Source organism: Desmodus rotundus, chromosome 9 (assembly GCF_022682495.2).
Source record: "Desmodus rotundus isolate HL8 chromosome 9, HLdesRot8A.1, whole genome shotgun sequence".
NCBI lineage: Eukaryota > Metazoa > Chordata > Mammalia > Chiroptera > Phyllostomidae > Desmodus > Desmodus rotundus.
The window spans coordinates 36,712,990-36,728,845 of NC_071395.1; the positions used below are offsets into that span (position 1 = coordinate 36,712,990).

Below are 15,856 nucleotides of genomic sequence, written 5' to 3' on the forward strand. Positions count from 1 at the left end.
CAAGGCCACACAGGAGGCAGCCAGGAGTCTGGTCTCCTCAAGCTGTGAGAATAGGGGGTTCTTCATAGGGTTCCCCTTGCTCTCTCTGTCCTGCATCTCACAGCCTGAGAAGAGCCACCCCTCATTTCACAGGAAGAAACAGGTTGCTCCATGCCAGAAACCCAAGCCTGCGGTTTGGGGGCTGCCCCTGCCCAGTCCTACCCTCTGGCCACCACCAGAGGGTGCCTCATGCACACTGCTGAGTGGGACTGGGGCCAGGGAAGTAAGTCCACAGAGCCCTTTGTTTACTACCTGGTCTTGTGTGCCTTCCAGCAGGACACACCTGGGGCCCAACCTCCCTGAGCCCGAGATCCCTGGCAACCCACTACTTTAACTTTTCTGTGGCCCTTAAGGTGCACATGCCTACTTGTTGCTCAGCAACATTGAGTGGACACCAAAGGTCTACCTGGGGCTATGGGTTCTTTGGACAGGCCACGGGTCCAGTGGGAAGAGCCAAACACGTGAGGTGACAGCGAAGCTGGCCCATCATTGGGAATGGCTTGGCTAGGCCTCCTCCTGGGCAGCCCGTCCTTCCTGGGCTTGAGTGGGCGTGTTTGCTTGCTTGGAGTTAGAGGGGCAGCTGCACTGAGTTCTCCATCAAGACCCGCAGTGCTGTGGGGTCGGAGGTGATCTCACCAAGTGCAGAGCAGCGGATGGGAGTGCGCAAGCAGGACTCCGCCTTGTGGTAGGTTCACACAAAGCACCCTCCCCCTGGGGAGGGACCCCGTTTGCCATGCGTGGACGGCCGTTCAGTTCTTGTGCACACAGGAAAATAAACCCAATTAGCAACTAGGCCGGCAGCCTTGTCCCTTATCCTCACACTAAGCATTCTTGTCCATCCACTCAGCAAGCAGCCCTGTGCCACAGAGGGGTGTGCTTGGTGACAACCCCCTGGAACCTGCTGCTTCAGGGGTGGGATAGACAAGCCAAAGTAACCAAGTCTCAGGGTTTATGAGAGCCCCTTTGGCAAGTTCCTGCAGGGCTTGGAAACTGAGGTCTCAGGGTCCCAGCCTGCTGGGGACAGAGGGGCTGACGAATGAGGGCCCACTCCCTGGGCTGCTTGGGAGTGCTCCGCCTGCTTCTCTGGGACCCTGTGAAAACAGGGCCTGTGGCGGAGGTCTCTGCGGGCCCTCCCAGAGCCCCTGCATCACCCCCTCTGGTGCCGTGACCCTAAGAGTGCCTCTGCTTTACCTGACACAAAGGGCCAAAAAAAGAAAAGGGCCAGAGATGGGGGCTGTCAGGCTGGTCCCCCCACCTGGCCTTGCCCCCACCAGGGGGGACTGGCAGGGAGCGAGCTCAGCAGGGAAAGGAAACCCAGTGAGTCCTAGGTCAGCACAGCTGGAGACTCCAGCCTGTGGTGCAGACCGATGCCCCGGGGGCCATGTTCTGCCCAGGGTCACTCACCACTTCGGGTGGACACCAGAGTTCCGTGCACAATGTTGTTTGTGTGTGTGACTCAAGAGACATGGGACGTGGCATCCCCCTCCACAGAGGTAAATGTGGGGTCCTGCCTCACATGGTTGATCAGAAATTCAGTATTTCTTGAGTCTGGCAGTGGATTTTCCAAGCAGCCCTTGAAGCTTGAATCCAGGGCCCCTCACTGGTCCCCACACTATGGACTTAAGGGCTTCAGACCTGGCCCTGCCCCAGCTGCTGAGAGGGTGCTCAGAGGGGTGGGCAGCAGTGACTGGGAGGTCGGGACCAGCTTTGTGGGGCAGCCTCGAGGGAGGGGAACAGTGGGGCGAAGGCCCAGGGCCTGTTGGAAGCTCAGTTTGGGGAGGCCTGTGTGTGCCCAGAGCCCTGATTGGTGAGGGGGACTGGAGCTCCTTTCAAAGGCAGTGGGGAGTCAGGAGCAGTTTTAGGCAACAGACCATTGTAAACTGACTTAGAGTTTCATACCTGTCTACACAGTCTGGTCCCATGCCACCGTCTCTTGGTGTCATCTATGCCCATCCTGCTGGTCCTCAATATCCCTTTTCACACAAGCCAGTCACCATCCAGCCTGAGGGCTTCTGCACAGGCTGTGCCATCTGCCAGACCCTCCTCCTGTGGATGTCCATATGATACTGTCCCTCCCCTCCAGGTCTTCCCTCAGACTTCTCCTCCAGGCCTCCAGACGTCACCCCCCACACCTTCCTCTCCGCTTTCCTGGCTTTGAGTGGTTGTGTGGCACTTAGCACCTTTTAAAGGACGATATATCCACTAAATGCAAGGTTTGCACTGCTGGTCATCTGTCTCCTCTGCTTGACTGTCAGCCCTGCCAAGGAGGGGTGGCCCGTTAGGTTCACCCCCGAGTCCCAGCCCCTGAACAGACATTTATAAATATTTTTGGAAGGCATGAATGAATGAGTGCATTCAGGGCAAAGAATCCTCTGATCTGGCAAGTAGTGAGAGTGAGTGGAAGAGATGGGGGAGGCTGGTGGCAGCCTGGCTCAAGGTGGAGCCTGTCGTTTGGGGAGGAGTCACCAGGACTTGGGGACAAGACTCCCAAGTCCCAGAGTCCTCTGACTGACAGGTCCCCGCCCCCAGGTCCCTGGGAAGCAATTTCGGGTCTGCCTCTCCCACTGCCAGGCATGGTGGGTTCTCAGGCTGGTCCTCAGTTCACTTACCCACTCTCAGCAGGGCGAGCTCCAGGGTCCTGGCGGCCTGCCCAGACTGACATCTTCCCAGGGCGAGCATAAAAGATCCCCCTTCAGCCCTTCAGCGGGACACACATCTGCTGGGGGTGGGGTTGGGGGAGACAGGCTGGCACTGCCAACTCTACCCAACCTCTCACTGTCTCTGGACAGACAGCAGCCCCACCTGCCTCCCCGCCCATCTGGCTGAGGGCACCACAGAGGTGGTCCCTGGGCAGCCAGGCCCACCTGGTGAAGGAGCGGGAATTCCTAGGGCCCAGAGCAGCCTGACTTGGGGGATGGGGTGCAGCGCCAAGAGATGGCCTTACTCAGCTCACCCATGTCCAAATGGGCCCATTTAAATCACTATGGATCACCTACTGTGTGCAGGGACAAGTCACATCTCCGCCCTCATGGCCCTGACATGCTGATGGGTGTAGGCACCCAGTACGACATCAGGCCGAAAAGCACCATGAAGGTTGGAGGGTCCCAGGAGGCCAGCGTTCCTGTGTCATAGGCTGGATGTTCCACACCTCGAGGCCCTTCCTCTTCTCTCCTCCCTCTTTCCCACCTTTGTGCCCATTTCTCTCTCCATCGCCCTTCTCTCAGGAAATGTCCCCCACTCTCTGGTTCAGCTGAGGGGGAAAGTGGGTAGGGGGATAGGGACAAAATCCTGGGCCTGTGCCCCATGACATTTAACACCAACCTGGCTCCAGACCCAGAAATAGAACCTCAGGTGTCTTCTCAGAGTTGGGGCAGAGAAATTGGGCAGCATGGTGGGGCATCTGGTGGGAAGGGATAACAGGCTCTGGGGCCCCCTGGGACCCTGGACATTCCCCAGATTTAAAGCCCACCAGCCTTACAGGAGACCCAGACCCCCACTGTGGTTTAGGGCACTCTTGGAGCATGTGGGTCGTCATCAGCTTTAGGGGGCTCTTCCTATTGGTCTAAGTTTCCTCATATGCAGGAGGTGGGGGAAAGGGGCGACTCTGGGACGGGCAGCATTAACCCCACTTTGCCCCTCCCCACATAACACATTCCCACTTGAGGGCTTTGTCCAAGGGCCCTCAAGTGAACAAGCCAAGGGCTCCTGTGGCCTTAAAACCAGCCTTTTATTATGAAATCCTCAAACCCGTAGAAAGGAAAGAGGCTGGCACGGGAACTCCCCACTTCTCTGAGTCCCACCAGCAACGGCTACCGCCTCGCCGGGAGCAATGGACAAAGGCGGACCCAAGGCCCCTTGCCAAGTCAAGGTCGCGCGCAGAGGCTCCAGCCCGCGACTGAGCTCGGTGACCTTGGGCGCGTCCTTTCGTTTCGCGGGCCTTAGTTGCCACTTCTGGGCAGAGGCCTAAGCGGATCTCTCAGGTCTCGGGCCGCGTGACCTTGGACTGTCCCGACCCCGAGGGCTCAGTTTCCCAGCCGGACTCAGTTTCCCAGCCGCGGATCCTGGGCGAGCCGCGCAGACGGCGCAGGCAGAGGCGGGACTGCCGCCCCTGCCCGGCCCCTGCGAACCAGGCTCCGCCCCACGCGGCTCCGCCCCGCCCCGCCCCCGCCTCCCCCGCCTCCCTCGGGCTCGGGCCACCGGCGGCGGCGGCGGCGGCTCCGCTCCGCACTGCCCGGCGCCTCCTCACCATGGACGCGCGCGGGGGCGGCGGGCGGCCCGGGGAAAGCCCGGGCGCGACCCCCACTCCGGGGCCGCCGCCGCCGCTGCCGCCCGCGCCCCCACAGCAGCAGCCGCCGCCGCCGCCGCCGCCCGCGCCCCCTCCTGGCCCCGGGCCCGCGCCCCTCCAGCAGCCTCCCCGTACTGAGGCGGCGCCCCCGGAGGCGGCGGACGAGGGCGGCCCTCGGGCCCGGCTCCGAAGCCGCGACAGCTCGTGCGGCCGTCCGGGCACTCCGGGCGCGGCGAGCACGGCCAAGGGCAGCCCGAATGGCGAGTGCGGGCGCGGCGAGCCGCAGTGCAGCCCCGCGGGGCCCGAGGGCCCGGCGCGGGGCCCCAAGGTGTCGTTCTCATGCCGCGGGGCACCCGCGGGCCCCGCATCGGGCCCGGCCTCGGGGCCGGGCCCGGCAGACGAAGCGTGCAGCGAGGAGGCGGGCCCGGCTGGGGAGCCTCGCGGCAGCCAGGCCAGCTTCATGCAGCGCCAGTTCGGCGCGCTCCTGCAGCCGGGCGTCAACAAGTTCTCGCTGCGGATGTTCGGCAGCCAGAAGGCCGTGGAGCGCGAGCAGGAGCGCGTCAAGTCGGCCGGGGCCTGGATCATCCACCCGTACAGTGACTTCAGGTACCGCCACCGGGAGGGACGGGCCGGCGCGAAGGGGTCAGAGCGAGCGGTTGCGCGGGGACCGTCCTTGGAGCGCCTCGCGGAGGTCTGAGCAGTGCGCCCCGCAGGTGACCTCGGGGCCCCTGGGTGACCTCGGGCGCGTCCGGGAACCGCCTGGAATGACCTGGGCGCGCGAGGCTCCGCCCTTGGAGGGGCACTGGGAGGCTCGCGCAGACTACTGCCGTAACCCTGGCGCTCCCCCTCCCACGCACCCAGACATCCCCCGCCCTGCCGGGAGGGCTCACGTCACGAACCGCAGGACCAGGGTCTGAGCGCGGAGGGATGGAGAGGACGAATAGAGGGGAACGGGGGTGCCGGGGAGGTGGCGGAGCGGAAGGAAGGAGGAAGGAAGTGCGCCCGGGAAGGACGCGCCCTGGAAAGTCTGGCAGAGAAAGGGTTAAGCAGACAGGGCCCGCTTCCACGATTTCCACCTGAGCTCCACGCCACAGGGAGGCGCGTCCCTTCCCCGAGGCTGGATATTGAGTGAGGAGGGAGCGCTTAGCATCCCGGGGTCCCAGGGCAGGCTGTGTCCTCTGAGCCTCATCAGTCTCAGCTGCTGTGCACATGTGTCAGTGGGTGTGTAGATATGGATAGAAATTAAACGGGTTGATTGATGCGTGGAAAGGCGCAGAGCGAGGCCAAGCGCAGGGTCACCACCGTACCCCTACTGCTCCTTCTGCTGCCAAGAGGAAGCTTAGGTCCACCCCACAAGACCTGTATTATTGCCCTTCTTGTTCCTGGGCGAGCGCTCCGTGGCTTGTGAGTGTGGACAGTGCAATCACTGCAGATTGTGTGTGCGATCACGAGCATGTGACTGCGGGGAGCGGGGGTCTTGGGGCATGGGAGGAGTAATGGGGAGGAGCGTGTTCCTAGGGGTGTTTCTGCGTGGTGGGTCGCTGGTATGTGTTAGAGGAAGACGGGGTACGTGTGCGTGTGCCCGGATGGGTGTGCACAGGTGGGAAGTGTTTATAAATTGTATGCGCGATGTGTATGAGGTTTTGTGTATTTGAGTGGAGTCCATGTGGGACGCATCCAGGACGCCCAGCCCGGGCTCTTAGGACGGGCGATATTTCAGCACCACGGACAGCATCCCAGCCGCTGCTCTGAGTCCGCTAGATCTCGCAGCACAGAGGTTCTTCCACCCCAGCCCTTCCCAGCCCTCCCCACCCACCCATCTTCTGCTGCCATGTCCGGGGTCTCCACTTGGCAGCTGGGGAAAATGAGACTCAGGGATACACAAGTCCAAGACAAGGCTCGAAGAAAGTCGAGGATTTCAACTCCTCACCCCTCAGACTTTCCCTGGGAGGTGAATGCAGCCTTGATCAGTGACTTGAGTTTTGAGAGAGACTGGGGAGGAAGGGGAGGGCGCTGAGGGGCAACCAAGATGGGATGCATCTGAATGGTCCCGACCTGCATTGGGGTTCAGTATGCCTGTGTGGATGGTACAAGCTGGGAGAGCCTGGGTCTTGGCTGTGGAGGGTCATGTTCCAGTCTGTCAAACAGGGAGCTGGTGCCATCTGCCTGGGAAGGTACATCGGAGACATGGAGGTCAGGGGGAGATGGCTGCAGAAAGTAACCGTCCCCCTATTCCCTCCAGCACGTGGGTGGCCCTAGGCTCTCTCTTCCTTGCAGAAGGGGCAGAGCGGGGCTTGGCTGAGGGGTGCTGGGAGGGGCCTCCCCATCCTGTGCCCCTTGAGCACAGTTGCCTGTGGGTCGTGGGCAGGCCATGAGGTCTGGGCTGGTCAGATGAATTGTAAAATAGGATGAGTGGGCGGTGGGGAGGTGGCCTGTAGCTGGGACTAGGGGAGCAACAGTTAAACCGAAAAATGTAGGCTATTGCCCAGCTGGGGTGTAGCAGGACCTCTACAACTCCCAAGCTTTGGGAACTCTGCCCCTTCTAGACCCTTCTCATTCGAGATGGAGACAGACCTCAAGCATGTGACCAGAGCAATGCTTCCTGAGCACTGCCTGGGCAGGCGCTGTGGGGCACCTTACAAACACCGGTTCAAACCTCATGTCCACTGTGCGGTGGGTGCTGCAGCCACCTGCATTTACACTCGAGAAAGGCAGGGTACAGAGAGGTAAAGTCACTTGCTCAAAGCCACACAGCTAGCCAGGGGCAGAGCAGACATTCACACCTGGGCCGGCTGGCCCCTGTGTCCACAGTCTTGACCTCTAGGCAGTCTGGTCTCTGGCCACATCCTGCACAGGCCGAGAGGACATGGGAGGAAAAGGCATTTCAGGGCTTGTTCAAGATATTGGGGGCACGTGAAGGTGCACCGTGGGTTCTCTCTAAGTTTGCATATGTGTGTTTTATAAGAGCCGTTCACAGAACAGTGGGGAGGGGTCTTTCTGGACCCACTTTTCCACTGCTGCTTCCTTGTGTCCTCCAACACCCACAATGCAGACACCATCCCCATCGGTGTCCATGTCCACACACTGTTCCGAATAAGGGGGAAAGTGGGGTGATGAAGTGGAGGCTGCTGTCCAGCCCCCAAAGCCCCCACCTAGTGCCACGGAGTCTCCACTTCCTTGAGCTATGACTCTGTTGCTTGCCAGTGGAGCCCACCCATGCACACAGGCCTGGAACCCGCCTGGCATCGAGAACGGGACAGATACTGTGAGGTGAACTGGGACAGCCCTGGCTGGGCCTCGTTCTGCAAGGGCTGCTGTGGAGCATCCAGGGGGGAGGGCATTTGCAGAGTTCTGCAGGAGGGAGGGGACCCAACTGAGACCTTACTGTGGAGGGTGTGTGCTGCAAGCCCCTGTGCCACCTTGAGTCCTCTGTGGCACTGCCTGCTCAGTTTGTCCAAATGTGATGTGATGGTACAAGGGGAAGTGGGTGTCTGACTTTCACAGCTGTGCCAGCATCTCTCCAGGCCTCAAATCTCGCACCTCTCTCCTCTCCTTCCTGCAGAGTGACAGCCTTTGTACAAGCTGGTCCCCCTGCCACACATGTCTTCACCCCAGTGCTTCTGATTTTCAACTCCCAGTTCACAAGCCGCTTCCCCCAGAGCCCCGTTCAGCACAAGCGCCCTGCTGTTTCCCATCTCTTTTGTGTCTGCTGCTCAGATGCTCGGAAGCTGCCTTTTCACTGGTGTTGCCTACTTGCCCCTCAGCCCCCCTGCCATGGGCATGAGGGTCTGTAGAGGTCTGTCACAGTGGGTGCCCAGGATGTCTCTGAACCCACTGAGGGGCACACTCGGGTGCTGAGCAGGTTTAGGGGAGCTCTGGCCTGGGGGCAGAGTCCTCATCTCCCTAGAGACAGTTTGGGCAAGTGGCTTCCTTGCTGCCTTTCATCCTATTCTTAAGTCTATGTGCCTCTGAGGTTTGACTTGAGTCTTTCCTGCTGCTCCCGAGTTTCAGTTCAGTGTTTCTGAACTGTCCGCCGCTGGAGGGCCTGGCATGAGAAGAAGGAGATGAATTGGCCCCTTTCCTGGCTCTCAGACAACTTTGTACAAAGCCAGGACCTGTGGATGCTGACCTGTTTCTGCATCACCTCCTCTGGGGTCCCCCAGACTGTGGTGGTAGAGGAGCCTGGCCTGAAGAACCCCACAGGACTGGAGGCCCCTATCCCTTGCCCCCCATGGTCCAGAGGATCAGCAAGAGATGAGGATGGGGGGCTCTCTGCAAATCCCTGCATTAGCTTACAGAAATAAACCCCACATTATCCAGAGTTGGGAGGGGGCGATGGCTTCCCTGGCTCCAGACAACCATGAAGGTACTTGGAGTGGGGGGGGGGGTCGCTGGAAAAACCCATTTCCCAGGTGGGAGGACTGAGGCCCAGGCCACCCCAAGCTGGGAGGACGTGAGCTCCATGGTCCTTATGACGGGATCAGGGCTGGGGCTGGTGAAAGCATCTCTCCTTGCTCCAGGGCCCTCAGCTAGAATTTCAAATCTCTGGTCCCCAAATTCTCTTCTTTAAAAATCTCAAATCCCCAAACCTTCCCAGGGGGATGCTCTCGGGGTGGGAGTCCCTTCCTCAGCCATTCACTTCCTCAGGCCAGACCCTGCTACACTTTCCCCCATCAGCATGTCCACCCCAAGTCCAGCTGGCACAAGTCACCCTACCTCCTCCCTGGATGCCACCCTCTGCCTACTTTCTGGCCTGGCTGCCAGTAGGGCATCTCAAGGTACACATGTGTCCCTATTTCCCCCTCACATAAAACCTCCCCTGGCCAGAGTCCCGAGGCCCCGCAGAGCCCAGCTCCTGCCCCCTCCCACCATCTCCTCTCACTTCCTTTACTCCTGCTCCAGCCCCAGGCTACCCAGCCAACCTTGAAAGGGGAAACCCCAATGCAGCCACAGGACCCTTGCACTTGCTGCTCCCTCTTCTGGGGTGCAAGGCCTCCCACACGCCACCAAGGGACTCCTTCTCCACTGTCCATTCAAGTGCCACCACCTTTAAGAAGTCCTCCTTGACCACTCTGGCTGAAGTGGCACCTCTGAGACATCCCTTTCATTGATCTGTTTGTGTGGGACACCTGTCTCGCTGCCTGAGCTGGGGGCTCTGCGGGAGGGCTGGTCTGTCTGGTCACTCACTGTGCGTCACAGGGCCTGGCACGCCATTGACCCCATAGTCTGCCCTGTCATGGGATAAACTGGGGATCCAGCATCTTCCCCAACAGGAATCTCCCTTTCCTAATCCCTGACACTCGCCTCTCTGTAACTACATCTGAGGGATCAGGCCCTTAATCCTCTATCCCCTGCTCACCTTTAATCACTGACCTGGCCCCTAATCCCTCAGATTTGCCAGATCTGTAATTCTCTGGCTTCTGGATTCTCGCATGCTGGAGGCGGGGGAGCCAGCTGCCTTGTCCATCATGTCCCCGACCAGCAGCTGTGAGGCCTCAGCCAAGCTCCTGCTGCCGCCTGGGTCCTGTCACTTAACACTTGCTGTGCCTTGGTCTCTCTGTCCCAGCCAAGAGAACAGCTGGGCAGCAGCTAGAAGAGGACTGAGCTCGTGGTGGTGGCAGCTGCCAGGTCCCCACTGCAGTCACCAGCCCTTGTGGGTGTCCCTGGGAGAGGGTTCCAGGCTCTCTCCCGTCTACAGGGCACTGGAGCTGAGGAGCCTGGGCCTGGGGGCCAGGGGTCATTGCTGCTGAGCCCTCTGCTCCCTGAGACACCCTCTGTCCTCATCCCTGAGTCTTTCTGGCCTGCTTTTCTCTCCATGAACAAGGTATGAATAGGCCAGTCCACCCTCTCCCCTCCTGGATGGAGCAGCCAGGGTCTGGGGCGGGTAAGGGCCCCATTGTTATTTGTTAGGGAAGATTTTAGAGCACAGGATGTAATTGTGGTCACTGAAGATGCTGGGTAGTTGAGGACTGACCATGTGCCTGCCCCTGCTGGCTGCCCGATGATGCCCCAGTAGTCCCTGTCTCCTGGTGGCCCCTGGGGTGCCCAGTGAGGAAGGGGCTGCTGGGATTGGGCGATGAGGCATTGGGGCTCAGAGAAGGAGAACGATTAGCCCCACACTACACAGCCCAAGGGGGCGGGCAGGGTGAGGAAAAAGTAGGGGTGCTGGGGCAGATACCCTGGATTCCTCTACCCTCCACCCAGTTCCTCTACCCAGTTTCCCCTTGGGGGCACAAGGCTGGCTGGAGAAGGTAAGGGTTGAGGGCCCAGGGCAGTTTGAGGGCACCCTAGTTGGAGCAGGTGAGATGTCCTATGCACGGCACTGTGTTGTCCTGCCCACCATCCCCTCCTCAGTCCCCTGCCCTCTACTCCAACGCTCCATAAGCCCCGGGGACATCACCCAATGGAAGGACAGCGCACAGCATGTGACAGGGCTGGGGCTCGGGGCCTGCAGGGTGAGTCCTCAGACAGCGGGGCAGTAGACAGAGGACAGGCCCTGGCGGTGGCACGCCTGGGTCTCAGTTCCTTGCCCCAACCCTCTGGCTGAGCCACCTCTCTGGCCTGTCAGTGGGTAAGTGTGGCCCCTGTCCCCACTCCTACCCAAGAATAAAAGGAGAGAATGTCTGCGAAGTCACCTGTCAAGGATGCCCTTGTTGCAGCAGGTGAGTGTGGAGCGACTGAGGAGAAAAAGAGAGTGAAAACTCAGGGACCTGGACGACAGTATGGGGATTCCCAGGGTGGGGGGTGTGGGGGGATAAATGACGATGGAAGGAGACTTGAGCTGGGGTGGGGAACCCGCAATACAGCGCACAGATGACGTGTTGTGGAACCGTGTGCCCGAGACCTGTGTAATCCTGTTACCCAGTGTCACCCTACTAAGTTCAATAACAAGGGGAGTAAATAAGGGTGCCCTCATGCTCTGGGACCATTTAGATAGTTTCTAGGCCCCCTGGCCTTCTCAGTTACTCTTTCTTGCTTGCCACGTACCAGGGTGTGTGCCCGAAAATGGGGGGTGCAGGTCTCATTCCAGACAGGGTGGGGCAGGATTAGGAGCTCTGTCGCAAATGCTCTGGGTACTGGGAGTGGAGACTGGAGGCAGCATGCAGGGGGCTGCCCCCCAGGTCCATTGGGTGCTGAGCCCTGGGCTCTCAAGGGTGAGTAGATGCCCCAGAGTAGGGGCCTGAGCCCCATACCTTGTCTAGATTCAGGCAAGAGATGGTCTGGAATTTCTAGCAGTCATTTGATTTTGCCCTGAATACCCGCCCCCAGGGCCCTTTTACTTCTCTCGAGGTCTTCATCCCCACCCCAGGTAGATTTGTCCGGGGCTCTCCCATAGGACCAGTCCCCTCCCCATCATGGCCAGAGTCCCCATGTCCACTTAGAGAAGGTTCCATCACAGGTGGGCGGGACAGCGCCTGGGAGGACCCTCAGAGGCTGCCACTGCCTGGGCTCCTCCTGGACGGACAGAAGAGACCGAGGTTCCCAAGGGCTGGAAGGACTCGCCCAAAGTCACGTCTGCCAGCGGGCAGGGTTGCACGTCAGCCAGGCCTGGCCGCTGCCACCAGTGTTAGACGTTGGGATCCTTCCAGCCTTTGGCTCTCGCAGGCTGAGCTATTGTGAATATGTTGGTGTAAATACCTTTTTAATTTTTTTCTCTTTCCCTTGGACAGTTTCCTTGAGATCAAGTTCCTGGAGTGGAACGCCAGCCGGCAGGCATGGTGTTAATAGCTCTCACAGTGCCATCAGGAAGGAGCCAATTTACAGCAGCTACCAAAATAGGGAGCTTACCGCAGCCAAGCCAGTGCTGGGGCTTACAGCTGTTTATTATGTGTGCTAGCTTGGGCAAGTCCCCCCAGCCACTGGGAACCTCAGTCTCTTCTTTTGTCCATCTGGGAGGAGCCCACGGAGTTGCAGGCTTTGAGGGTCCTCCCAGGCAATGTCCCACATACATGGCACGGAACCTTCCCCGAGTGGACATGGGGACTCTGGCCATGATGAGGTGGGGACTCATCCTATGGGAGAGCCCGGCACACACCTGCCTGGGGCTTGAAGACCTGAGACACCTGAAAGGGTTGATGTCATCTGGGGGTGGGTGCTCTTTCCTCAGCATTAAAGGCAAAGTCAAATAATCTCTGTGTAAAATTTGAGGTCACCCTTTGCCTAAATCTAGACTGCAGGTGTGGGCTCAGACCCCTGATCTGGGGTGTCTGCTTATCGCTGAGACCCCCAGACTTCATGGTTCTTTCATTTATAATGCTGACATATACATAAAACATAAACTTTGGTACACTCTGGGGCCAAGTGTACAATTGAGTGACATTAAGTACAGTCACAGCGTGTTGTGTGCCCATCACCCCATCCATGTCCAGAACATTATCATTTTCCAAAACAGAAACTCCTCAGCCCCTGGCAACCAGGAACCCACTTCCTGTCTCTGGGGATGTGTCTGTTCTGGACATGTCACGTAATTGGAACCACACCCTGTGTGGTCTCTTGCGTCTGGCGTCTCTCACTGAGCGCCATGTGTTCAAGGTCCAGCCACGTTGTAGCAGGTGTCAGAGCTTCGCTCCTTTTCATGGCTGAGTGATGTTCCATTGTGTGGAGGGACCACACTCATTCATCGGTGGACATTTGGGTTGCTCCACCTGCTGGGCTTTATGCACTGTGATGCTGTGAGTATGGGAGCACCAGCACCTGTCTGAGTCCTCGCTTTCGATCCTCTGGGTGCGCACCTAAGGGTGGGTTGCTGCATCGTATGGCGACTCAGTTTAACTTTTTGAGGAACTGGCAGTTCTCCCTCAGAGTGGTTTCGATTCACATTTTCTTGATTGTTGTGGGGCCGCAATTTTCCCATGTGGCCTTTCACTGTGTCTGTGTATCCTCATGGATACTTTGTCCAGAACACCAGGCCTGGCCATCAATAGGGATTCTTCAAATGGACAGACCTTTTTCTGAGAGCCCTTTCTGGGTGGAATTTAGGAATTGACTTTGGGATCTTCTATTTGGGAGTGGAAGGCGCCTATCATGACTTTTTAAGGCATATTTATCACATTAAATGTCTGCCCCATCGCTCAGGTTGCTCCCACAGTCTCAGCCCCCCACTCTGGCCCCACCTGGCCTGTCCTCTTTCTCCCTGCTGGACTGGCACCCCTGCTGCTTCCCTGTCTGGGACCCGCAAGGGTGCTTCCTGAAAGGGCACTATAGCCAGTGCTCCGCATGGACACCCCATTGCTCAGGATGGAGGAGTTGGTGCCCTGTACCCCCAGATGTCAAGCTGCCATGCCCAGTTCCTGCCCTGCACTCTCCAGTGCCTGGTGCCCCCACTGAACCCGCCACACATGCTCCTCCCTCCAACACCTACCCCACTCCCCACCACCCTGGCTCCTCTCTGCTTGTCTCCCCCTTTCTTATCTCTCGGACTGCACACTTATGCCAGGCACATTGGGTCTTTTTGGTCAAGGAAACATTTAATCAAATTTTGAGCAACCTCTTAGGTTCTGTGAGGTCTGGAACTTCTTCACGAAGGGAAGATTAGAACTGGGTCAGCGGTAAAGTCCAGGCTGGGGAGCCCAGCAGGCTGTGAGGTTCTGTCTGGAGGTAGGTGGGAGGACTTCCTGGAGGCAGAGTCCACAGTAGTCATGACCTGGGGCCAAAGTCTCAGATTGAATTTGTGGGAGGAGAAATCTGGGCTGGGCCTCGAAGGCTCGTGTGCACAGTGGGGACACACGTGTGGCAGAGTGTGTGGCGTGGGTGAGGGCTCTGGGGCTGATGCCCACACCTCCCCCCAGGTTCTACTGGGACTTCACCATGCTGCTTTTCATGGTGGGAAACCTCATCATCATCCCGGTGGGCATCACCTTCTTCAAGGACGAGACCACGGCCCCGTGGATTGTGTTTAACGTGGTCTCGGATACGTTCTTCCTCATGGACCTGGTGCTGAACTTCCGCACGGGCATTGTGATTGAGGACAACACGGAGATCATCCTGGACCCCGAGAAGATCAAGAAAAAATACCTGCGCACATGGTTCGTGGTGGACTTCGTGTCCTCCATTCCCGTGGACTATATCTTCCTCATTGTGGAGAAAGGCATCGACTCCGAGGTCTACAAGACAGCACGAGCTCTGCGCATTGTGCGCTTCACCAAGATCCTCAGTCTGCTGCGGCTGCTTCGCCTGTCCCGTCTCATCCGCTACATTCACCAGTGGGAGGAGGTGAGGGTGCAAAAGGGGCTGCATGGGCGGGGCCTAAGGGCATTGTGGGAGGAGCCACTGCTGCAGGGGTGGGGCTTGAGGGGGTTGTGGGCATGGTCATGGCTGCAGGGGCGGGGCTGTAAGGATACCAGGACCAACCAGGCTGGGCCATGATGGGAGACTCAGGGTGGGGTTTTGAGGGTCCAGGGGCGGGGCCACAAGGAGGCTACTGGTACAGGAGAGGGGTCCTGAGGGGGCTCCGGGTGGGGTCACAAAAGCTGCAGTGAAGGACCTGTATCATAGGGAGTAGAACTTGAGCATGGTGTGGGGCGGAGCGGTGACTGGGCTCACGGAGAACACAGTGTGAACCCTTGACACATTGCGCCCCTTTCCTTCATTCTGCCCCGTAAGAGGAGGAATCCACAACTCCATTGGCAATAGGGAAACTGAGGCTCAGGAAAGCAAATTCATGCCCCTGTCCCCTCAATTCAGGACCACCCCTGAGCTGCCCAATCTGAGCGATGTCACCCCAATTTCCAGAGCAGCGACAAGGCCCTGCGGGGGGGCGGGGCGGGGGAGCAGACGGGGACAGGGCTGTAGGAAGGAAGAATGGTCTTGGGAGAAGGGAGTAGGGGTTATCCGAGGCACCAAGCTGGGCAGGGGCCACGTGCTGTCCTTCAGGACATTTCATTAACCAGAAAGGTAGCAGGGCCTGGGGGGGGGGGGGGAGTGGGGGATGCTGGTAAGGGATTTGGGTCCCGCTGGAGGGGGCGGGGCCCCTTTTTACCTCACGCGCCCGCCACGCCCCAGATTTTCCACATGACCTACGACCTGGCGAGTGCGGTCATGCGCATCTGCAACCTCATCAGCATGATGCTGCTGCTGTGCCACTGGGACGGCTGCCTGCAGTTCCTGGTGCCCATGCTGCAGGACTTCCCTCGCAACTGCTGGGTGTCGATCAACGGCATGGTGGTGAGCGCCCCGCCCACGCCCACCTGGGCTCCGCCCCACCTGGCGGCCTCCAACCCAGGTCCTAGGGTAGCGCCCCTCTGGGACCATAAACAGGCAGCATCTTGATCATTGAGGTGACTATGACAACTTTTGTCACACAGACATAGTATCATCTGCTTACTGGTTTTTTTGCGATTGAGTCCACTTTCTTATGCACATAATTTATTCAAAAGACAAATGGGAACGTGGGCCATAAGAGACAATCTGTGGAGACCCAGTCACCACTTCCTACCTGGCTCAGATGCTGATGATTAGGAAAAGAGTCTTGGGTCCCTCTGGAGCATGTGGGGTTGGGATACACTTAGAGTTGGGCAGGAGCGGGGTGGGGGC

The 15,856-nt window shown here is 58.9% G+C and overlaps 1 protein-coding gene across 1 annotated transcript in view; it reads left to right on the forward strand.

The window, feature by feature from the left end:
* The first annotated feature begins 4,241 nt into the window (after nt 1–4,241).
* The window catches only part of HCN2 (hyperpolarization activated cyclic nucleotide gated potassium and sodium channel 2), a 28,011-nt gene continuing 16,396 nt past the window's right edge, over nt 4,242–15,856 (forward strand). Inside the window, exons 1-3 of the mRNA XM_045202373.3 lie at nt 4,242–4,930; nt 14,113–14,536; nt 15,326–15,487. Coding sequence (XP_045058308.2) covers nt 4,287–4,930; nt 14,113–14,536; nt 15,326–15,487 — 1,230 coding nt within the window. The 5' untranslated portion in view covers nt 4,242–4,286. The remainder of the gene's footprint in view (nt 4,931–14,112; nt 14,537–15,325; nt 15,488–15,856) is intronic.